Source organism: Manis javanica, chromosome X (genome assembly GCF_040802235.1).
Source record: "Manis javanica isolate MJ-LG chromosome X, MJ_LKY, whole genome shotgun sequence".
Lineage (NCBI taxonomy): Eukaryota > Metazoa > Chordata > Mammalia > Pholidota > Manidae > Manis > Manis javanica.
The window spans coordinates 9,714,430-9,738,567 of record NC_133174.1 but is presented as its reverse complement, the minus strand read 5'-3'; the positions used below and the strand labels follow the sequence as shown (position 1 = coordinate 9,738,567).

The 24,138-nt window shown below is 41.3% G+C and overlaps 2 protein-coding genes across 6 annotated transcripts in view; both read left to right on the top strand.

Annotated features, from left to right (window-relative positions):
- PIR (pirin) overlaps positions 1-4,757 on the top strand; it is a 110,148-nt gene extending 105,391 nt beyond the window's left edge. For all 5 annotated transcript variants that reach the window (XR_012127241.1, XM_037020507.2, XM_037020505.2 and 2 more), the window contains 2 exons: positions 243-309; positions 4,440-4,757. Coding sequence is in view for 4 of the 5 variants with exons in the window: in XM_037020507.2 (XP_036876402.1) it covers positions 243-309; positions 4,440-4,552 (180 nt within the window). In the remaining variant the exon portion in view is untranslated. The remainder of the gene's footprint in view (positions 1-242; positions 310-4,439) is intronic.
- A 110-nt stretch (positions 4,758-4,867) lies between these two features.
- The window catches only part of VEGFD (vascular endothelial growth factor D), a 39,104-nt gene continuing 19,833 nt past the window's right edge, over positions 4,868-24,138 (top strand). The window contains exons 1-2 of the mRNA XM_037020434.2: positions 4,868-5,716; positions 20,920-21,130. Of these exons, the coding sequence (XP_036876329.2) occupies positions 5,627-5,716; positions 20,920-21,130 (301 nt within the window). The 5' untranslated portion in view covers positions 4,868-5,626. The remainder of the gene's footprint in view (positions 5,717-20,919; positions 21,131-24,138) is intronic.

Genomic DNA, 24,138 nt, shown 5'->3' with positions numbered 1-24,138 from the left:
TTTGAGAAGGTTCATATTCTGGTGGTCTGGACTTAATTTTTGAGTTCTGCCATGAATGCTACCAAACATCTTAAGGAATAAGCATTTCCATATTGAGTGTCACACAGGAAATAACTCCTGAAATTTATTTTTAGAATTAGAAACATCCTCCATTTAACCAGCATGTCAACTTGAGATTGTTTCTAATTTGACATTCAAAAATAAATACGTTTATTGTTTGATGCTTTCTTTCTTGACTTTAGGATCCTGAGAGAAGCCACTTTGTCCTAATTGCTGGGGAGCCATTAAAAGAACCAGCTGTCCAACATGGTAAGCCCAAAATGAGGATAATTTTCTTTTTCTTTGAAAGTAGTGTACATGTATAGTATTATTGGGTAGAACTGGATTTTTGTCCTGTCTCTCCAGGTACAAATTTGAGGATTTTGCTTCATTTCTCCACTGTCAGAAGAAAATACATACATGGCATTTATTTCTGTATTAATTCTTTCTTTTAAAGAAATATTTCTTGAGTGTCTATCAAGTGTAGGACAGTGAGCTTGGAACTGTGGGGAAAACAAGTTGTGTTCTTGCATTGTGTCACAGGGGATTTCAACTTAAAGATTGTGTGATCTACTGGGGACTTGAATATCATTTTTATCTTTACCAAAAATAGAAGTAATTTTAATACCGGCCTTGTAGTCTGTTGTATTCTTAGTGAAAAATAGGAGCTTCTTAAGAATATTTCCTTGGGAGTTTCTAAAGTATTTGAGTCACACTTTGTTTACTTAGAAAAAAAAACAATAGAGTAAACTGTGGCATAATGGAAACAGAACTATACTTGGAGGCAAAAATTTCTGGAATGAGTACCCCTAACAGTCACTGCAATTGTTTGTTTTATTCATAATGTTGTTGTTTGGTTACATGAGGAACATCTAAAACTACCTAGAACCCAGCTTATTATTAAGGCAAGTGCCAACAAAATATGTATGTCCACTTACCTAATTATTAAATTTAACATGCATTAAAATCCCATTACATTGCCTTGCCTTACATGAATTTCCAGATAGACACAATGATTTCAGAAAAATCCCCCAGCCAACTATAAATTTAAAGAACACTGCCTATTTTAAAAATCTCCTTTTTTGCTCTATTAGTAACTTAAAGGGGAAGTACTAAATTATAACCTGCCAGCCTACAGCATTTGACCTCCGTTTTGTATACTTCAATCTCCACTCCAAAGGCTCATGGTTCCTGTTCCCTTTCATCTTGATCAAACAGCACTGAAATGGTTTGTTCTTCTAGAAGAAGCCTGCAAACTGAGTAGCATCATAATCTTTATTAACAGTGACTAGAATTTAGATGGGGAAAGGGTGTGTGGGATCTGACTCTTAAGTTAAAACAGTCTCCTGTGCACCAATAATGAAAAGCAAAAGTCCACCTGAATGAGGTGACAGACCACAGGGGCGGGACTGCTGGAAGTCAGTCTCCATGCGTGTTATGTGAATCCTCTCTCAGAGGCTTGCGTCTCAGCAGCACTGCCTATGCCCGCACCGACAAGCTTAGATTAACCAGACAAAAAAAGACAGGTATGTCCCTTGAAATCTCAGTTAATGAGAAGCAAAGCAATTTCGTTTATTGGTTTTTTTTTTAACTTTTTAAAACTCAGACATTTAAGTTCTCTTTTTACCTGTACATGTTTAAAGACAGCCACAGCCATTTCTTGACTATTTGGAAATGGGTACCAGTTTAATGAGTTAGCCAAGGACTTGTTTCTCTTATTAGGGAGTATGCTTAATTATGTGTCTGCAAATTAAGTGCGGATGTCATAGAATGTTGATTCTAACTAACATATTCAGGAGTGGGGTCTGCAATTCTGCATTTCTATCTCTCCAGACCACCTAAATCAGAATATGCATGTTAATAAAATTCCCAGGTGATTCATGTGCATGTTGTAAGTTGAGAAGCACAACAGAATAACCCAGAAAAATGTCAAAATACAAGCCCAGAAGTGTACCATTTTTACAGAAAAATAATTGGGGGATGAGAGAGGTACTCCATAGTAAGTCCAAACTGTAGCAAAATTATGATGTGCAAGAAATTGGCCACTGGCCCAGTACCTGTTCTCATTTTCCAAGTTCCCTTTCCCTTTCCTTTATCTGTCCTTTAAAAAGTTGGTTTCTCCAGGGAGCCCTCTTGGATTTACTGTTTATATTGCTAATGAGCACTGTCTCATTGCTTGTTACCTGATACAGATCAAGTCTATCCCCACATAAAATTGCTCTCTGGAGCCCCTGAGCCCAATTTGCAACAGTGTAGCAGGCCCCTCTGCCAGGAAGCCATTTTATTGTCAACACCACCTTCCTGTCACAATATCCCAAACTGAACTCCTTGCGCTACCCTCAGCCTCCTATGCCCTGTATCTCAATTACCTTTTGCAGTTCCGCCATCCACTCAGCCTCCCAGGTCAGGCCCCCTCTCCACCCTGATGCCGAAGTCGTCTTCAAAAGCTGTGCATCAGATCCTGTTACTCTGTGCCTAACCCTTCAATGATTCCTGATCGCCCGCAGAATTATGTCTCACCTTCTTCCCATGGATGGCATCCAAAGCCCAGAGGGATCCGGCCTCTTCCTGCATATCAGACCCCCCCATTCTTCTCCGGCTTCCAGCTCTCTGCCGCCATCCGCAATTCCCCCAGCATGCTAATCTGAAAAGGCCTTTCCTCCGTGTCAGCTCCTTGGACATCACACCCTTTGTGAGTCCTTTCCTGGATGTCACCTGCTGTTACCACCCCATGTATTACACGGTTTTGTAATCATTTATTTCCGTGTGTGTTTGTGTGATAGGTTTGAGATCCCTGAGGGGAGATGGTCTTGTTGCCTTGCCTTGCCTCATCGTGTCTCTAGCTCCTAGTGCAAGTTTGTCATGTAATAAGCACTCAGTAAATCCTCACTAGAGAGGTAATTGAATGAATGAGTGAATTTAGCTGCCTTCCACCTGCTTTCCCTTCCTACTGCCGTGGCATGCCCCGCAACCCCCCAAAAGGCCTCAGTGTCATCAGTGCATATTTTCCTGCATCTTCTTTCTCAAGTGTTGAACTAAAGTGAGCATCAAATCCATGCTGATAATGCTAACAAGGGTGAAGGAGTTTGAATGTGTTATTCCCTCCAAGTAATACAGTGATGATTCAATCCGGGTCTCTCAGAGAAAGCCCCTTAGAGGAACTTCCATAAAATGACTGTCAGGAACCTCCGAAGACTGGTAGAAAATAATATACTGAATGGACACATCTGTCAACTGCTTTCAAGACACTGCCAATGCCATATACAAGCTAGCCTTGTTTATCCGAAAGATGGTGGGAGTGATACAATCCAGGCCAGCCCCCCTCTGCCCCTGCAATATGTGAAGAAAAGGGGAGAGACTTTGCCTCCTGGTAGGTTAGGGGAGGACTCCTACGTTTGTAGCAAAACCAGAATTCAAACCTGGGAATTAGACAAAGGGGCCGGCAAGCTCTGATCTGTGGGGCCAGGTCTGCCCACTGCATGTTTTTGTGAATGAAGTTTTACTGGAACACAGCCTACCTGCCATCTTTCATGTTGTCCGTGCCTGCTTTCAGGCTTCATCGGAGGAGTTGAGTCATTGAGACATGCTGTTTGACCCACAAAATATAAAATAATATACTATCTGGCCCTTTGCAGGAAAAGTTTGCCAACCCCTAGAGAATCCAACATTTGTTGCTTTCTCAACTCAAGATTTTTGTGATCTCCTACTTATTGTCAATACGGTGCTACTAATTTTCAGAAATGACTTAAACCCCTCATGTAAGTACACAGCCTCACATACTGCGTGGATGGCAAGGCAATGAGGAATTTGCCAATTCTTTGTGTCACAATCAGTGCAACTCTTGACATCAGCTAATCTTTTAAAACTGACAGCTACAGTAAATCTTAAAAGTTCTCACCATAAGGAAAAAAAGTTCTGTAACTATGTATAGTGGCAGATGTTAACTAGACTGAGTGTGGCAATCATTTTGCATTATATGCAAATACTGAATCATTATATATTGTACACTTAAAACTAATAAAATGTATGTCAGCTATACCTCAGTAAAAAATAATAAGGAAGAAAAAACCCTCACAACTACAAAAACGGTTGTAATAGAACCAAACCTAAGAGTGTTTTGAATAAAGAGATTGCCTTTGCTGATGACAGCCTGCAGTGGCTGGGCAAGCTGTGATTGCAGGGGTTTATCTGAAGTCTCGTCTTTATATGCACACACAATCCTAGTCAAGAAACGTGTATTACAGTCCTCGGGGATTGGACGCTGCAAAAATAATCTTTTACTGTTCAGATATGCCTGGATTTGTTTCAAATTAAGAACTACAGAAATACATACCATTTCTAGTGGTAGAAGAAAATATTGTCATCACCCAGAACTGTCTGACTGTCTCTTTCTGCCCTAGGTCCCTTTGTGATGAACACCAATGAAGAGATTTCTCAGGCCATTCTTGATTTCAGAAATGCAAAAAATGGGTTTGAAAGAGCCAAAACCTGGAAATCAAAGATTGGAAACTAGTGAAGAGCACAGGAGCAATTCTCAGTACTTTCTAGAAGTTTGCCATTCGTGACATCCATTTATTCACTGCATCCAGTTTCCAAAGCTGACCTAGCCAGTACTCCTAAAGAATTCCACACTGAAGTGATAACATGGTTTTTATAGCACTGCATAAGAGGTATTTCCTGGCACATGCAAATAAACCTAATTGTTACTTCTTTTCAAATCAGTGTTCTTTGTTTTGACCTATGTTACTAAGCTTCTGTTAAAAAAGTCACTTTGCATAGGTTTGCCTTTGTGTGTGTGTGTGTGTGTGTGTGTGTGTGTGTGTGTGTGTGTGTATGAATATTTTGTTATTTTTGTGCATGTTGTGAGTTTTTTAAAGCATTTCTGTGTGTCACGGGCAGTAGATGCCTGAGCATCTGCGGGCCCCTCCTGAGCCATGCAATTTTGATACCATAGTCCTGCACATGTGCTGGGGTTTCACGTTACAGGTTATCTGCATTAAAATAACAGCAGTCCTGAGCGTTTAAGTCAGTTTTTTGAACCGCCCTGCTATTGGTAGGGACACGACAGGATTACAGCCAAGACTTCCCTGCATTTTCTGCCAAAATCTGTGTCAGATTTAAGACACATACTTCAGCAAGCTTCCATGGGGGTTGTGAAAAAAGTTTGATCCAGAATTGGGTTCCAGCCTCCTGTAGCTGCAAACCTTGGTGGCCACACCACCTCCTTACAAAGCAGCCAGAACCTGGGGCAGAGGGTGGAGAGATTTTTAAAAATTTGCTGGACATGAAATGGATTTAGAGCTCTTTCTTATTTCTAGTGGAAGACATGTCCACCTCCTGATTATTTTTGGAGCATGAGAGCATCTAAAAGGTTTTTCATCTCTCTCTTCCCCCAAAAGATCGTGCAAAAACGTACCTTGACTAATTGAACTCATTTCATTGGATTTTGATCACAACCCAATACTTGTTTTTCCATGTGAAGTCTTGGGGTTTCAAGCGTTCCTTCTGGAGAATGCCTTTTGAAACAGTTTCCTCTAGCTGCCTGATGTCAACTGTTTGGTAATCAGTGGATATTAAAATACTCAAAATGTACAGACAGTGGGCAGTGGTGAATATTTTCACAGTGTCTTATCTGCAGTTGGTGCAGGGCTCCAGTTATGAACATGGACCAGTGAAGGTACGTGAGCTTAATTTTTAATGTGATGCAGGCTTTTTATTGCTTTCTATAGAGAGAGGATTTCCTTTGCCCCCGCTATTTTGGAGAACACTCCTGGGAGTGGACAGGTTATATCTTGTATTTGTTAATAAGTGTTCTATTTCTTAGGCTTGCTAAGACTCTTGCCGTGAGTGTTTGAAAATGCTGGAGGGGTTGGGGGGGGGTTTGGGGAGGAGTAACAGAACATGAATGAGCATTCCAAAATCTTTGCAGATGGGGACATTGCCCCTCAATTGTATATGCACAGTGATTTTCTAATGAAGCGCCAATTTGTTTTTCTGACATAGATAACTTTGTGGGCCATTTATTTTCAGGTCGTTTGTTGTTATAAATGTTAGTTTAGTTAATTAGCTTAGTTAATTTCCTCTGCCAATCAAAAACAGCGGTGCTTTCTACAGATGTTTTCTATCCGGTTTTCCCAGTTGCCCATTGCCACCATCTAAAAAATGCTAAAAAATGTTTTATTAGAAGTCAGTTTATATTTTTGCTTTTTGAAACATACAAAATTCAGCAGCAATCAAATGTTTGGTTCTGTGAGCAAGCATCAGTTAGAGCCCAGTGCATTGAGAGGCAAGCAAAAAAATTACCTGCGATGTTACTGACTGAGCAGTATTTCCCCCCATTTTATGTATTTTGTAGGTGATGTTCTTTTCAGCTTTTTATTTTGGAAATGATTCAGATGTAATTGTTTTGCTTGATGTGGTGCTAAATGATTATTGGTTTAGGAACTTCTAGCTGTGAACAGACAGTCCGACGTGGACTCAAGGTTTTAGCTGTTGTTAAGATACGCATTTTCAACAGGAGTGATACCGCCCCCATCAGGGGGAAATTGTTCCTTGGGAGCGACAAAGTCTCGGTAAATAGAAAGCACAGAGAGATATACATGCGGTACTCAACAGATGGGCAGAGTCTCTGTGAAGCTGGAACACTGCGCTGGGGTCGAGGGTCACCTTGTCCAGCATCTGTGCCCTCCTCACTTTCCATAGTCCAAACACACAGGGGAGAAATCCCAGGCATTCAGCCCCGCTTCATTGCCACCCACCTGGATGTTGGGTCTCAGTGCCAGATTGCAGGTAAAAGGGAATCCAATCTTGAGCCTAGGCGACAGGACAAGAAATTGTACTTGTTGGAAGCAAATCAGGCTCTTCTGGCTATTCAGCTTTTTTTAAAGTCCACAGAACTCAGGAATCCTTTAGATGTGTTGGGTTCATGAAATTTCCATCCCCCCGCCCCCTACTTTTTTGTATGGTGTTTTAAAATATCTCCATTTTACTTTGAAACATCGATTTGATGGTACAAGAGGACTCATAGAATTCCTGGAAATAAGTAATATTCTTTAGGTGGTTCAACTCTTTTAAAGAGCACAGACACAAAGAATTCTTTAGGGATCCTGGGCACCATGAGGTTTTAAATGTTTCAAATTTACTACTAACATATAAACTCACTGAATAGGGCAAAAAAGCAGCTGAATTTGCATGTGATGGAACATGTGTCCTTACACATGGAAGATGCAGCATTATATGCTTAGTAATACGAGCAGCAGTTTTTTTCACATGTATCTGAATTTCCTCTAAAAAGTGAAGCTGCGTATACTGAGCTTATATCTACCTAACCCTAGCTCAGTGAAATACTTCTTCTGTGAAGGAAAGGGTAGCTGTAGTGCCTAAGTTCTGGCGTGGATCGCGGGGCGGGGGGGTGAGGGTCATCCTGGAGGTGTCATTGGTTAGTGTATTTCTCCTTTCCTCCTAACTTTTTCTTGTAGGAACATCTAAGAAGAAACATGTTTCTTAATGTGAATGTTCTTGTTTAAATGTAAATTCAGTATGAAAGCATCTTCAAGGTGGTGATAGTCTGGACACTGGGCCATGAATCAATTTTTTTGCTTTTTCAGATAGATATGTTTCACTTATCATAAGACGTTTTCAGGGGCCTCCTCAGCAGCAGGTCCATGAGCACGTTCTTCTCTCTACCCTCCCCTTTTCCAACCAGCTCTTTTCCAGGATGGACAGTGGTGCCTCTTCTACCCCTAGGTTGCCCTTCCCCACAGTCCTCACTCTGTAGTCTTCCCCATTCTCCTCTCTCTTCAGCTTACACTAGCACTGCCTTTATTACAGTTATACACATCTGGACGTTTTTTTTTTCTGCAGCAATGGACAAACAGCTGCTAATACTCTAGACAATTGCACTCAATGCCATTTGAGTCTAAGTTAAGCATCCTGATGTCGTTAGTCTTGCACTTGTACTTAGGAGAGCTCTGGGTCAGCGGTACATGGGATTTGTGATCTGAGATAAATCTGTTTGAAAATATCAACTCAAATGTACTGTATATACTGTTGAGCTGCTAAGTTTTTCAAACTAAGCAGAACACATTTTCTTCTAGAAATAAGGTTAACCTAATACCTATTCTTGACTTACTAATGTAATTAGATTAACCATCTAGATGTGGGATTTTTTGTGTCTCTTTCCCCAGCCTTTTTGTGCATCTGGGTTAGTCATACAATTGCACAGGGTGTGCACTGCACAACCCTCCAATGCTCCATCCACATGGGCTCACGTCTGCATGTGACAGCCCTGAGTACAACAGTGTAAACACTCAGGGCATTTAGTAAATAAATACCTGCAACCTCACTGTCCTGTTGTTCACATTGACCTTCTGGACAGCACTATTTCTGGTTTATTTCCTAAGCAATTCTTGTCACCAGGAATTTTGGTGCCTCCATAAGGCACTGGGGGGAGAAGCCATCATACAAAAATCTTTTCAGTCACTGATGCAGACATAGTGGTAGAGCAATAAAGGAATAATTCTGGGTCATAGTAGGCTTTCCCAGCGCTTCTCTCACAAAATTTGTTTCCTTCTCCCCCAAACCACCTTTCAGCCCCCTCTTTCTTAACTTCACTGGTGGAAGAATATTGCTGGGTGTTGGAGTCATTCAAACTCTCTGTACGACCAAGATTCACAGGAATGTGGGATGCCTCTAACTTTCATGTGAAGCCATGTGATTGAAAAGACTTCATAACCTTTGTGTCACTTGCTGGCTCCTGAAGTTGTGAGGGTGAATTGAATGACAAGGACTGAAGTGCACCTTCCGTATTGCACCTTCCATCCCGGAAGCACACCCTCCCCCAATTCCCTCTCTATTCCCATGTCCAGAGCCATGCACAGGAAGCCCATTGACTTTGTTGCTAGTCAAATGGCCCAATGAGCCCCCATCCACTTTTCTCTTAGGCACAGCCCTTTACACAAAAGATATCTGAAATGTTGCCATTAATTTCTTCTTTCATGACCTTGTTTTTAAATGTGTTGAATTATATGCCTCCAAACACAGATCTATTCTGTCCTGGTTAGTCACTTTTAACTGGTGGTCAAAACTTTTTAAATGGTATTCAGGATAAAATAGAACCCCACCCCCCAATATCTTATATCTTGACCATAATACTTCCTTATATAAAACATGACTTATTTTTTAACTTAAAAGTCCTGACTTGGACTTGTGGATAAAACCTTTACTGTAGATCCCTAAGAGCTCTAGAAAAGAAAACATTAAAGCTGCTTGTTGAATGCGCTCCATTATGGAACCCCTCTTGGGACAGGCTTATAAAGACAATTTATGGAATAAAGTGTTTGGACATGTGGCTGCTTCCATGTGGAGCTTCATGTTGATGTGGTAAGATCTGGAACTCCCAGGCACATTTATCACTACCATAGGTGGTTAGAGGTACTAGAGAAATAAGGACACAAATGGTAGTAAAATTGTTTCTGAGCACCTTTCTAAGCTCAACTCTCCTGCCAGATGAGATGAGCATACAGTGTGGGGAAGTGTGTATAATTGGGAATGTGACTGAGATGACAGGAGATGGGACACTTCTTCGGGTGCTTCCGTGGTGGCAAGGCCACTTTTCTCTCTCCCATCACTAGTTCTGGTAGTCTCTACCAAGGCCCAAGGATATTATACTCTGAGGCCCCCCTGCATCTTGGAAGCCTTGACTGGCTGTAATGTCCTAGTTCATAAAGGGAGGCAAGGGAGGGGAAGCAGGCCCTCTGCAGGTCTGTAACCGTCAGGGGGTTGAGTGCCATGGAGAAGAGCCAGCAGGGGGAGGAGCCACAGAGGGCGGGGTGGGGGAGACTTCTCTGACTTGGTTCCGATTGTGCAAACCCCCGAAGGAAAGGGGGAGGCAGAAGCACCCATTGTGCAGTGGCTGTGCTGAGCACAGGGAGGTGGCTTGGGTGTCGGGGACGAGCCAAGGAGCCATGTGGCCAGACAAAGGAGCATGGAGGGCACAGCTGCCGTTGTTGAGGTTAGGGAAGTAGCCAGGGCAGGTCATGTAGGATGTGTCTGTGTTACAATAAAACTATGGGCCCTGAAATTTGAATTGTATGTCATTTTCATACATCATGAGATATTCTTTTCATTGATTTCAAGCATTTAAAAATGTAAAAAGTAATTCTTACCTCATGGGCCACACAAACATAGTCTACAGACTGGATTAGGCCTGCACATCATAGTTTGCCAGCCCTGATCTATATCATCACACCATTTCATCCTCTTCGTAGTCTGTATCGGTACCTGACGGTTTTTATTTGCTTGCGTATAAGTTCGTTTCTTTGTCACCCTCCACTACAGTGAAAGCTTTTTGAGAACAGGAACTTTCCATTGTCTTGTTTGCTTTTTGTCCCAATCACTTAGGACAGAGCCCATAATAGGGTAGATATTTAAACAGTAGTTGCTGACTGATTGATGGCCCAGGCTTCTAGGATTTTGATATAAACAGGTTATGAGCTACTGCATTAAATAGTCTCCAACATCTACTCTTATCATGGCTTGCCTGATTTTATTTGTTTTCATTCTAAAGCATTTTTTTATAAAGCAGTATATTCACCCTATGCTATTTTCTTGCGGAGATTAGAGAGGATTTGGATGGTGGTACCAAAGGATGCTCCAGTGTCCTTCCAGCCACAAGCTATCCTATAAGGTATGCTTACTCCTAGAAGCCAGTTATAGAGGGAAGTCACACCTGAGTCCATTATTCCAGCCCTGTGGATACAGAAAGAGAAAGAGGCACGGCAGCATCTGGCCACACAGTGGATCAGGGTAAAACTTGGGACACCTTGATTTCCTTTATCTTTGAGATCCTTGAGAAGTGCCATCTGTGTTTTCATCTTACACCAAGCAGTTCATGAAGATACAGCAAATGATGGCAGACTCCTCTGGGCAGATGCTTTATCAGTCAGGCTAGGCCAGGATATGCTGCAGTAACAAACAACCCCCCAATCTCGGTGGCTCATAAACAACAGAGGATTTTTTATTGCTTTTACCACATGACTGTCCTGGTTCATTCAGAGTTAACTCCACATCAGGATGAAGCTGGCTGAGCATCTTGACATCTTGAATGTCATTAACCACCATGACAGAAGGAAGGAGAGCCCTGGAGACTCTTGCCCTGGCAGTTACATACTCCAGCCCGGAAGGGACACACATCACTTCTGGCCACAGCCCCTTGACCCACTGCCCCATCCAACTGCGAGGGGCCAGGAAGTGTGGTGCTTCCATGTAAAGCCTGAACAGATCCTTTAAATTGGCTTTTCATCTGAAGATACCTCTCAAGAAATGTTTTTTTGAAAAAAAAGAAAAAGTTTGTCCTTGATTGACCCTGGAAAAGTTTTTCTCTTTTTAGTTTTTATTTACTGCAATTGAAGTTGCTCCATCTTGCTCTTGTCAAACTCACTTCTCTGGTTACTAAGGGAAATGAAGGGCTACAAAACAGGCCTCTACATCCCGACAGAGGACCAGCTCCACCTCCCCTCCCTGCCCAGAAAGGAAGGAAAGGAAAGGAGCTTTACTGACTGCCTGCTCCATAGCTGACCCTTTCCCACTGTATACTCGCCCCCTCGGCTCTGTGGGATCATTAGCATAACTGCATTGCCTTCCACGGAGGAAATCAAGGCTTAAGGAAGTTCAAGGACTCACCCTCAGCCAAGTAGCTAAAAAAGAAGTAGTGCCTGGATTCAATGCCAGTTTGCTCTAAGTTTTTTAAGTTATTACATAGTAAAAATAATATTTTTCCTCCTTTGGTGTAAAGGTCTATGAATTTAAACTCATATGGATTTATGTAACTATCATCGTAATCAGAATACAGAAAAATTCACTTCTGCTATCTTTTTTTTTTGGTATCATTAATCTACAATTACATGAGTTCTGCTACCTTTTTATAGTCACATTCACCCCCCAACTTCTGGCAACCTCTGTTCTGTTCTCCATCACTATTGTTTTGTTTTTCTGCAGATGTGATAAATGGAATCACAGTGTATAACCTGTTGAGATTGGCTTCTTTCACTCCTGATACCCTTGAGATCTGTACCAGCAGTTCATTCCTTTTTATTGCTGAGCAGTATTCCACAGGGTGGATGTAGCAGTTTGCTTAACCGTTCTCCCACTGAATGACGTATGGGCTGTTTCCACTTTTTTGGCTGTTACAAAGAAAGCTGCTATAAACATTAGTGTAAAGCAGAGAAGAGAAGTAATGATTCTATAGCATCTTACTACACTGATGGACAGTGACTGTAAAGGGGTATGTGGGGGGGACTTGATAATTGGGGGAGTCTAGTAACCATAATGTTGTTTATGTAATTGTACATTAATGATAGCAAAATAAAAAAACAAAAAAACCCATTAGTGTAAAGGTTTTTGTGTGAACATAAGTCCTCATTTATCAAAGGTAAATTCCCAGGAGGGTGACTGCTGTGATATCGTGTTATGTTGAACTTTGTAAGGAACTGCCAACACATTTTCCAAACCATTAAAAGCAGGTTTTGAACTACTCAAATCCATGCTGTTCCCTCTCCAGTCAGCTGTCTGTTAAGATGACAGAGGGGTTTACAATGTCAGGCAAAGTTCCATTTGGGGGATGTTATTTCCGCTTGGGAGCTACAGGAGACAAAGTCACAAAACTTCAACTTGGACTCACAAGTGTAACCTGGCCCCGGGAAGAGTCTTTGACAGGTGGAAGGGTGAGAAAGGGGATGCTAGGGGCTGGGGACAATATCTGCAAAGGACATCTGGGAGCACAATGGTGCAAGTTGGACCCCGAACCTGGAAAAATTTGGTGGTTTTGGCTAAGCCATAAATGTCGAGTTAAAGATGAAATGCAAAATGCTCTGCCAGTCAAACAAGAAATTGCTAAGCGGTAGAGGGAACACAGAACTGTTTGTGTTGCAATCTGATCCACCTTCTTAAACCCACAGCAAAGAGAAATTACTGAGCGTGGTTGCCCTGAACCCCAGGGCAAGTAATAGAGAGCTGTACCCCCAGGCAAAGCTTGTAAATCCCTACGCAAATCTAGGGAGCACCGTGTGAAATGTGTTCCCACCATAGCTCATCCCTAGCTTCTGGATATTCTCAATACACAATTTCTGTTCACTCCATTCCCTTATTACTTGCTGGAGATATATTGGCAACATGGTCTGACAAAATAGCATCAACAGATTTTAAAATGCTTGCAAACATAGCCTTAGACCCACAGCTCTCAAGAGGTCTAGTAAGGAATTTTGGAAAGCTGGTCTCTTTTTCCATGTCTAGATCAGGAGGATTCTTAATAGTATGCGACTGGAATGGCCTGAGGAAAGCAGCCAGGGTCCCCACTCAGAAATTCCTTGCCTAAGGAATAGGTGAAGGGGATAAAGAAAAGAAAAGAAATTCCTTGCCTAAATGTCTGATAGCCCAGAGCCAGGATCCAAACCACCAGGCATCCATGTTTATGTTCTCATTTCTATTTCTTTTAAGCAGTTTATAGACTGCCTTGTGAAAGGGTTACAGTGTACTCTTGCCTGTTGAATTCCAGTAGGTAAAAACAGTACTTAGATTTTTTAAATTCTCTTTTGAGAAATGGGTTGTTTGGGTTCTTGGGAATTTTAGCAGCAGTTTATTCTGTCCTTTAGGATGGTCTCTCATAAGGCAGCCCACCAGCTTGTGCTGGAAAACAGTATTGTTGAGCATCATACAGGTTGAGAATTGGTCCACAATCAATCAGTCGATCAGGTGACTCAAGAAAAGGCTTTGAAAATTCACTTCATCTCAATACTCACATAAATATTTTGAATCCAAGGTATAACTCAAAGGGGTTTAAGAAATAAGACTATTTCTAAGCATGCATCTACCATTTCTTCCCTACTGAATGGACTGGTACATAGCTCAGGTCACTAACCCAGGTCTTTGAACTTAAACTAACTTGCACCATCCCCCAAATTACTTGTTTTCATTAAAATTGCTTGGGAAGATTTTTTTAATGAACTTTTTCTTTTGAAGTAATTTTAGACTTACAGAAAAGTTGCCAAGATAATAAAGAGAATTCCTATGCTGTGTCTTTCACCCAGCTTCCCCTAAGACTTTGCAAACACTTAGGAAGGTTTCTTTTGGTTTTTGTTTTTTTTACCTTAGTAAACAATTTTATTAAATTTAGCTTACAGTTTTCCTTTGCTACACTCTAAAGTGGAAACCACTTTTTAAAAATAAAGGTATCATTGATATACAATCTTATGAAGGTTTCACATGAGCAACATTGTGGTTTCAACATTCACCCATATTACCAAGTCACCTCTCCCCTCCCCCCGACCCCATTGCAGTCACTGTCCGTCAGGATAGTAAAATGCTATGGAGTCATTACTTGTCTTCTCGATGCTGTACTGCCTTCAAAACTTTGGAAGTTTTTAAAAATCCTGATAGCAAAGCTGCAGCCCAGACCTATAAACTGAGAATGTCTGAGCATGGGATTCAAGCATCAGCGTTTCTTGGAAGCTTCAGTTCAAGATGAAGCCAAGGTTGAGACCCTCTGCTACAAACCCTTCTCAAAGGGTGCTCCACCCAACCAACAGTGTCACCATCACCTGGGAGCTTGTTAGAAATGCAGCGTCCTAGGTCGCACTCCAAACCTGGTACAGCAGAATCTGCACCCTGACAAGATCAGGTAATTAGTGTGCGCAGGAAGTTTTGAGAAATACTACTCTATACAAAGCATTGAACAGACCACATAAGCCTCGGCCCAGTCGCTATTTGTCAAACGTGTGTACGTATTTATTACTCATAGATTCCTTCTTCAGCTATATATTAAGAGCTTTTTACTTAAAAAGATGAACCAGACACATATTCTATAGTCTAGTAAGGGAAATGCAATGTGGTTATAAATAATAGAGTCCAAGGTGGGGGCATCATAGGAAGTTTGATAGAAGTGGCATTTGATTTAGACTTGGAAGGAGGACACCTGGTGGAAGATACTTAAAAGATAAATGAAGTATTCATGTGAACAAATGAATAATCTCAGGGTGAGATTTTCCATAGTGTTTGATGAATCAGTTTGTTACTTCATACAATTTAATGAATATTTATTTAGCTCTTACGATTGCTATGTAAATAAGACATATAATTTGTGCTCCAGTGGCCTTTACAGCCGGAGGGAAGACAAGCCATAAGCCAGGAAGGACACAAAGAATTCACCAGTGTCAGTGCGGGTAAGCACTGCAGGAAGGACCGGGTGCCAGGAACCCCTGTGACCTGGGAAGCAGACCCACGCAGGGCTGGGCGTTGTGGGGGAGGTTTCCCTGAGAAGGGAACACCTTGCTGAGAAGGGTTTAGCTAGATGGAGAGGGGAGGGCGTTCCAAGCAGAGGGAAGAGCTTGGAGTAAGGCCAAAGCAAAAAGAAATAAGCGGGAGTGCACTGGTGGAGTGGAGGTCCCGCAGCGCCCCCTTGTTCAGACTCCAGTGTTTTCCATCGCCTACTGAACTGGTACGAATAGCCAGGCCTTCAGGCTTCTAATCCTTCTTCTCTCTTGTTTGAAACAACTCTGTTGATCCACAATTTACATCCTATAAAATTTACCCATTCTCCTGTTATCAGTAATTTGGTGCTTTTTAGTAACTTGCTGAGCTGTGCAGCCATCGTCCATAGAAGATCCCTTATGCCCTTTTACAGTTAACCCTCATTTCCACTCCCAGCCCCGGGCCGCCACTGATCTATTTTCTGTCTCTTGAGTAATACTTAGGAGTGGAATTGGTCAATCATACGGGAACTTTATGTTTAACATTTTAAAGAACTGCTGAACTGCCTGCCCCATTTTACAATCCCATCAGCAAGGGGCGAGGGTTCCCATTGCCCCACACCCCTGGCCGCACTGGGTTCCCGCCAGCCTCTTGACTTCAGCCATGCTAGTGGCGGAGAGGGGAGCCGGAGTGCACCAGCCGCTCTTCCCCCCTTATTTGCCAGGACCCCCCTCCCCAACTTGCTCTGTGCCCAAAGTGACCCTCCTGCTGTTACTCTCAGTGGGGCTCCTTGATAGCCCCAAATCATGCCTTTGTTTACTCTTTGAGTATGTTCCTTGACTAGGTATTTTTGAGGGGCAAGGGGACAGAAATTCAGAGTTCAGTTTAGTAGGAGTACAGAAGGCCTTTGATTTCCCCGCAACATGGACTCTTCCAACCCACCTTCAGAGCCAGCCACCGGACCTCTCCAACACCTCTCTTGCCATCTTCGTCACACTTGGCCTACATGCGGCACACGCCTGAGCTATGGAGAGGCACAGATTCTCAGGGGAACGTGCTATGTGAACTTAGGAATTCACAAAAGGAGAAATGGCTACCCTTCCTATGGTACCGCAGAAAACACTCCATATTTAAAAAAGTAAAAATCCTGTGACAAAGACCTGAGCCTCATAGTTGAGAAACCGGCTTGTGAGAGCTGAGACATCAGAAAATGATCTGTTATTTTAAAGTGAAATTGCTAATAGTCTTGGATGAATTACCTTGCGCGCGCGCACACACACACGCTGCTGTATCAGTGAGACCTGGTAACTGCTTCATTTCCTCCTTCTTGCTGAGTGCTTTCTAATTATTTTAGTTTCGGTTAGAAAATAGGAAGAAATTATGAGCAATTAATCTGGGAAAGCTTTGCTAGTTAAAACCATTAAAAACAATGGTTTAAATATGTATTTGGGACTGTATTTATAGTTTTTAACTTTTGTCTTGCCCCAATCAGGTAACATAAAGTTACCAGATCATACCAAAATACACCCAAATCAACCAGTATAGAAAGAAAGCCTATTGGAAACAAACAGCATTCTCGAGCCTTTGTAAATGTAGTCCCCGGATGAATTAGTTGTCAGGTTTCTGCTTATGCTGAATTGTTAGTACTTCCACTTGTAATAATAAAACGACTGTCTGCAATTTCTGTTATTTTGAGCTAGGTTTTAAATTATGAGACTTAAATTAATGCTTAAATAACTCAAATACTTGAGTAAACTCTGCACTTTTTATGATGAGACAAGTCATATGAGCAATTCAATCCAGAGATGTGATATTTTCTCTTGAGTTCTCATGGTAGGATAGGTTAAAAGTATTTCTGAGACTGAATTGAAACCTTAAGAACTATAAAGCCATACATACATGTGTATTTGTGGATGGTATTGAATGAAATTTGCCTCAATAAATAAAAATCTTTTCAATATAGTACAGTTTTGAAAACATTAAAGAGCTATTTGGTTTCAGTATGATCTTGTGGAAGGAGTGTTGTAATACAATTTTATTTCAAAGATTGAATTGAATCTGATGTAGTTACAGTGTCCAAGTAGAAGAGGCAGTGCATAATCAGGAAAAGAGACACTATTGACAAGCCTTAATCGAGAATCATTGAATTTCAGAGTTGCTGGAGACCCTGGCCTTACTCAGTCTCATCTGCAGATGTCTTAGATGAAGAAGCTCTTGCATGCTGCTTAAATTCAGTGCCGTTTCCACAAAGCCCATCTATGCTCTTCAGGCTTCCTTCTCCCCTTGCTCCCGAAAAACTGCCTTGATTCAAACTTCACAGAGAAGTGAGAAGTCATAGGGCCGCAGCAGTCCTGCTGGCCACAGAGCCATATCATTCTCTGTGAGCCTCCTGTTGCAGAAGGCGACCCTCCCCTCCATTCCTCCTGCGTCCACTTCTCTCTGGACCTTGTGTCAAACCAACCCTTCTAGGCTCCTGCTTTTTCTCTCCTGCATGCGTGTTCAGTTTCTTCCTCTGTTGGCTCTTACCCTCCACTCACAAGCATATTCAAGAGTCTCCCACCATTATTAAAAGCATGCATACACACACGCATTCACATCTGAACTTTCCAGCAAGAAGACCTTCTAAATTCATGTTTTGAGATCTTTTACCGTCCATAGCAATGATAGATAAAATATAAAATTGATCAAATGATGGCAAACATCAGCGGATAGTAAACATTTGCAGAAATGGTACCGAAAATATGAAGCTGAAAAAACCAGCACATTCTACACCTCAGACTTCACTATGGTATGTGTCAATTATATTATAACCCAATAAAAATTAATTTAAAAAACCCCATGAAGTCAAAGCTGCAGAGCTGATGGGCTCCGAGTCCCGAAGGTAGAGGGCACCTGGGGCTCAGTTTCGGTGGCTGATGGGCTCCATGCGTGCACTGTACCAAATCCATGGAAGGGGAAGGAAGACCCACCGCTCATTGCTGCCTAGAACTGTGTCTTTGAATCTGCCTAATGCAGTGCAAAGGAGGATGCACATACTTCCTTGCAACCAGGACTTGAGCCAAGCTGGTCCCTGAGTCATAAATATCCAACAAGATTCTGGATTCAGGGTCCCAGGAGTTGGAGGGTGCAGCCACAAAACTTCTAAATGATGGAGAAAGAAAAATGAATTTCCCAATGAAGATGAGACTACTAAACAGAATTCCAAAGCAGATAGAGGTAATTATTTCTAAGAAAGAAAAGAAATAAAATTAATAATCAGTATTTAAATCATACATACGAGGTTAAAATATAAAACAATTCAAAGAAATACTTAACATAACTATACTAAGACCCTCAAAGAGATGAAGGAATAATGTAAAATAAAGTGACAAATTTGGAAAAACAGGAATGAAACAAAAAGCATATGTGAAGGAGAATGAAGAAGAAATACTTGAAAGTAGAAATATGGTGATTGAAATTAAAAACTTCACAAAATAAACTCTTGACTCACAGCTGGAGAACTGGTGACTGGGAAGATGCACCAATTAATTTACCCATAACACATGAAAGAGACGAAGGGAGAAAAAAATGGATAAATAGGAAGGCACATTTAAGAGATAGGTAAGAACATTAAAAGGCTACAATATATGTCTGATAAGTATTTCAAAAAAAGAGGCAATATGATACATGGAATAATGAGAAATATAACAACTGAGAATATTTATTAAATAAAAAAGGACAGGTGACCTCAGATCGAAACTACTGTAAAGATCTCTGTCGTGACATTTCAGCTCTGTCATAGTAGAATGAAAGCAGCCATAGACGGTATGTAGATGAATGGACATGGCTGTGTTCCAATAAAACTTTATTTATGAAAACAGGCAGGCAACAGGCTGAATTAGTCCAGGGAGCCTATAGTTTGACAACCCCCAATGCAGAGACTTAACCATTGTTTATATTTTCATGTATCTCCCTGCAGATATCTTACGTGTGTATATGTGTGTGTGTAAATATGTATGTAATATGTGTATACACATACACATATTTAATTATATATATGATTAACACTGGTTGTTTACCCACACGCATATCTGATGTACATTTCACAAATAATTAAAAAAGATACCATAAGTAAATCAGATACAACTTGCACCATACTTGCTTTACTGAGCATCCACTTGGACAGTGGATATGATGGCTCAGTATCCATCATATCTAAAACAAAACAAAACAAAAAAGCCCTACTCCCAAACCACTGATGAAAGGTGCCGATTTGAACTGAAGTTTTTGGTAGGGCCGTAGAGGAGAGAGCACATCACACGACCCCATGCAGAACTTCCTAAAAGCCCTGTTTTCCCAGCTCTGTTACCCTGCTGTCCCTCCCTAGCAGCAGGATAGATTCCCTCTCCCCCCACCTTCCTCAGCACTATCCTGCAGCCCTGCCAGTCCTTCATCCCCTCCTCCACCCGGCTCTACACCGTCCCTTGGCCCACAGATCCAAACCACCCGGCGAAACAAAGCCCAGTAACCACTCGCTGTGAAGAGAAAATCCGGGTCCCTAACCACAGACAGACCACCTGACCGTTCCTCCAGCAAGACTCCAGGGAGGAGTTCTATTCACTCTGTCCCAGTATACATCTACATCATTACTTTTGATGATCACACAGCATTTTATTGTATGCGTTTATATATATGGTTACTTATATAACTGAGCCCCTAATTTTGAACAATCAGGCTACATACTGAAAATCTTTTGTTGGCTGAGTCTTGTTTTCTCAAAAATCCATGCATTGTATCAGCCAGTATGGTTCATGCAACTGTGTGGAAAGCAGATTTTCAACATAAACTCTAAAAGTACATATTATCAGAAAAAAATCATGTCTTTGAAATAGTAAATAGGTTGAAAAAGGGGGAAAATATGATTTAAAAATCTATATTAGTTTCCTGTGGCTACTGTAGCAAATTACCACAAACTTGGTGGCTTAAGACAAAAGAAATTTATTCTCTGACAGTTCTGGGATCCAGAATTCTGAAATCAAGGTGTCAGCAGGGCTGTGCTCCCTCCAAAGGCTCTTGGGGAGAAAGAATCCGGCTTTGCCTCTTCAGCTTCTGCCACCTCCAGGCGTCCCCAGTTTGTGGCCACATCACTTTAACCTTCGCCTCTGTCTTCACAGAACCTTCTCTGTGTTTCTTCGTCCCCTCCTCTGTTTCTTACAAAGACACTCATCTTTGTATTTAGGCCCCTCCACCCCCCCTGGATAATCCAGGGTGATCTCACCTCAAGATCCTTAAGTTTATTACCTTTGCAAAGATCCTTTTCCCAGTGAAGTCACATTCACAGGTTTAGGGTATTAGGATAGGGACATAGCATTCTGAAATCCATTCATATCACTACAGTATTGTTTTTAAATGTCTGAGAACCCAGATGGAATAAGTAATTCCTTTGATTCAATCATAAATGAGCAGAAAGTGAATCAGAAATACTAGATGTCATTTTCTCTAGGTCCTGGTGTAATAATCAAATTATTTGAATTATCTCTGTAATTTCTTTTCAGCTCTATTTACATTTTTAATGTTAGCAATGAAAGTTATTAAGACAAATAAAACTCCAGTACCTTGATTTTGAACCAGTGTCTTTTTGTGTGCCGTTTTTTTAAGCGGGCCTCTCTGTCAATGTTAGAGCGATCTGAGCAGCAGATTAGGGCGGCTTCTGGTTTGGAGGAACTGCTGCGAGTCACACACTTTGACAACTGGAAGCTATGGAAATGCCGACTGAAGTTCAAAGGTTTTACCAGCACAGACTCTCGCTCAGCCTCCCATCGGTCCACCAGGTTTGCGGCAACTTTCTATGACATTGAAACACTGAAAGGTAGGTGTGTGCATGTGGAGGCCAACCCTTGCTCTTTATCAGATGGTCACAGATGTGCCATTTTCTTCCAAACGCTTGAGTAGGGCAGGGATGTATTAGGGAGAAGCAAAGGGGCCTTTGGTTTCATAGCTTTGGTGTTAGTGGAGAATCCTGGTTTTCTGCATTAACTCCACAGAGAAATATATCCAGTATGATTTTGAGATCAAATATCAACACAAAAGAACACTTCAAGATACAGAAATTTATTAGACTCAGAAGTGTGAGGGCAAAACAAATCCAGGAAGACAGTTCTTAATAGAAAAAATCCTTGGGTTTACCTAAAAAATAGAACAACCTAGGTAGTCATCAATGAGGAGCATTCTAGCCACATGTATGTAGATAAAAACAGTAGATTAGTTATAGCTTTTTTATTTCTTCAACGTTCTGTGATGTTTTAGTAAAAACAAAAAGTAGGTGTTGGAAGCTGAATAATGGCGGGGGGATGGTCCCTAGCGAAAGAATCCAAACTATTGTTCAGACAAGAAAGTAACCTGATTTGAGATAAAGGGAACAATTGATCCCTAATAAGCTATGGAGGGTCTTTATAAGAAAACCGTTGTCTGTCTGCCCTGGGCCATAATGGAACACTTGCCAAATTAAGTTGTGTGGCCTCCAATTAGGCATTTACCATTTTTGATGATATGTCAGAACAACCAAGAGCCACTGTGGCATCGTTGATCGAGCAATTTTAGATCTGAGTAACATAGGATTACCTGGTACTAGATTATATCTATCTCATAATTCAAACTGACCAGAATTATTCTTTCCTTTCTAGAGTCATCCTTATTTTTTTTCTGTTTGTAAAAAAGATACTTTTGCATGGGCTGCTGTTGGTTATGGGGAGGTGTTTAGGCAGGAAAAACCCCTGGTAGCACCAAGGTGTGAGGTGAAGAGGACTCCTTGTGCTCATGCGTGTGACTGTGTGTCTAAACATTGCGTACACTATCCACTGTGTGACTGGGAAACATTGCATACACTATCCACTGTGTGACTGTGTGTCTAAACATTGCGTACACTATCCACTGTGTGACTGGGAAACATTGCATACACTATCCACTGTGTGACTGGGAAACATTGCATACACTATCCACTGTGTGACTGGGAAACATTGCATACACTATCCACTGTGTGACTGGGAAACATTGCATACACTATCCACTGTGTGACTGGGAAACATTGCATACACTATCCACTGTGTGACTGTGTGTCTAAACATTGCATACACTATCCACTGTGTGACTGGGAAACATTGCATACACTATCCACTGTGTGACTGGGAAACATTGCATACACTATCCACTGTGTGACTGAGAAACATTGCATACACTATCCACTGTGTGACTGTGTGTCTAAACATTGCATACACTATCCACTGTGTGACTGGGAAACATTGCATACACTATCCACTGTGTGACTGGGAAACATTGCATACACTATCCACTGTGTGACTGTGTGTCTAAACATTGCATACACTATCCACTGTGTGACTGAGAAACATTGCATACACTATCCACTGTGTGACTGTGTGTCTAAACATTGCATACACTATCCACTGTGTGACTGGGAAACATTGCATACACTATCCACTGTGTGACTGAGAAACATTGCATACACTATCCACTGTGTGACTGTGTGTCTAAACATTGCATACACTATCCACTGTGTGACTGAGAAACATTGCATACACTATCCACTGTGTGACTGTGTGTCTAAACATTGCATACACTATCCACTGTGTGACTGTGTGTCTAAACATTGCATACACTATCCACTGTGTGACTGAGAAACATTGCATACACTATCCACTGTGTGACTGTGTGTCTAAACATTGCATACACTATCCACTGTGTGACTGGGAAACATTGCATACACTATCCACTGTGTGACTGAGAAACATTGCATACACTATCCACTGTGTGACTGTGTGTCTAAACATTGCATACACTATCCACTGTGTGACTGAGAAACATTGCATACACTATCCACTGTGTGACTGTGTGTCTAAACATTGCATACACTATCCACTGTGTGACTGTGTGTCTAAACATTGCATACGCTATCCACTGTGTGACTGGGAAACATTGCATACACTATCCACTGTGTGACTGAGAAACATTGCATACACTATCCAATTTGCCAAACTTTGTGTTTTTCATAGTAAAATCTTCTATCCTAAGAAACCTTTAAAATTTTTGATTATGAATAAATTTATATGAGGGGTCTGAAGGCTATAAACATGAAGGACGAATTACCCCAGAAGCTATTAATGTAGGTATTATTTAATTCAGTATTATTAATCATGAATTCTGGAAAAACCTAGTAATCACCTGAAGAAAACATTCCCTGTCTAAAATTTTGCTTAAATGTTGCTTTCCATTTGCTTTTTTATAAAACTAAGTCTTGAAACTGGTGTAGTAAGATTTTAATCAAAACTGTGTGGAGCTATGTTCAGGGTGCTGACTAAAGGCATCCTAACTCTACTGTTCTTTACTACTGCCCGGCAGGACTGCTCCACCTCTGGGACGACCTTGAAATCCACGACAGAGAGTTGGTGACAAATTATAATTGGGGTGGCACACCAATTTGATTATTTGCCACTTCTAACTCAGTAAGTAACTTTAGATGATCTCCCATGTAATAAGAGACATTTAGAGCTGGCAAATTACATATTTTTTATGATTTTAAAACATTAAAAAATGTTTTTATGGTTTCCTCCTTAGAAAATACGTCACTAGCTTTTTAAAATCATCTAGTTTTGGTTTTATGGTAATGCTGCTACCTCCATCTCCAAGTACGTCCAGGGTCACGTCAGGCCTTCAGACAGGTAATCTGGTTAAGAGGCCTTGGCTCTCCAGGTGAGGCTGGATGCCTCTGTGCTCATAAAGTCCATGTTATTCAACCATCTCAGCTTGTTTAGACACACAGTCACACAGTGGATAGTGTACGCAATGTTTCCCAGTCACACAGTG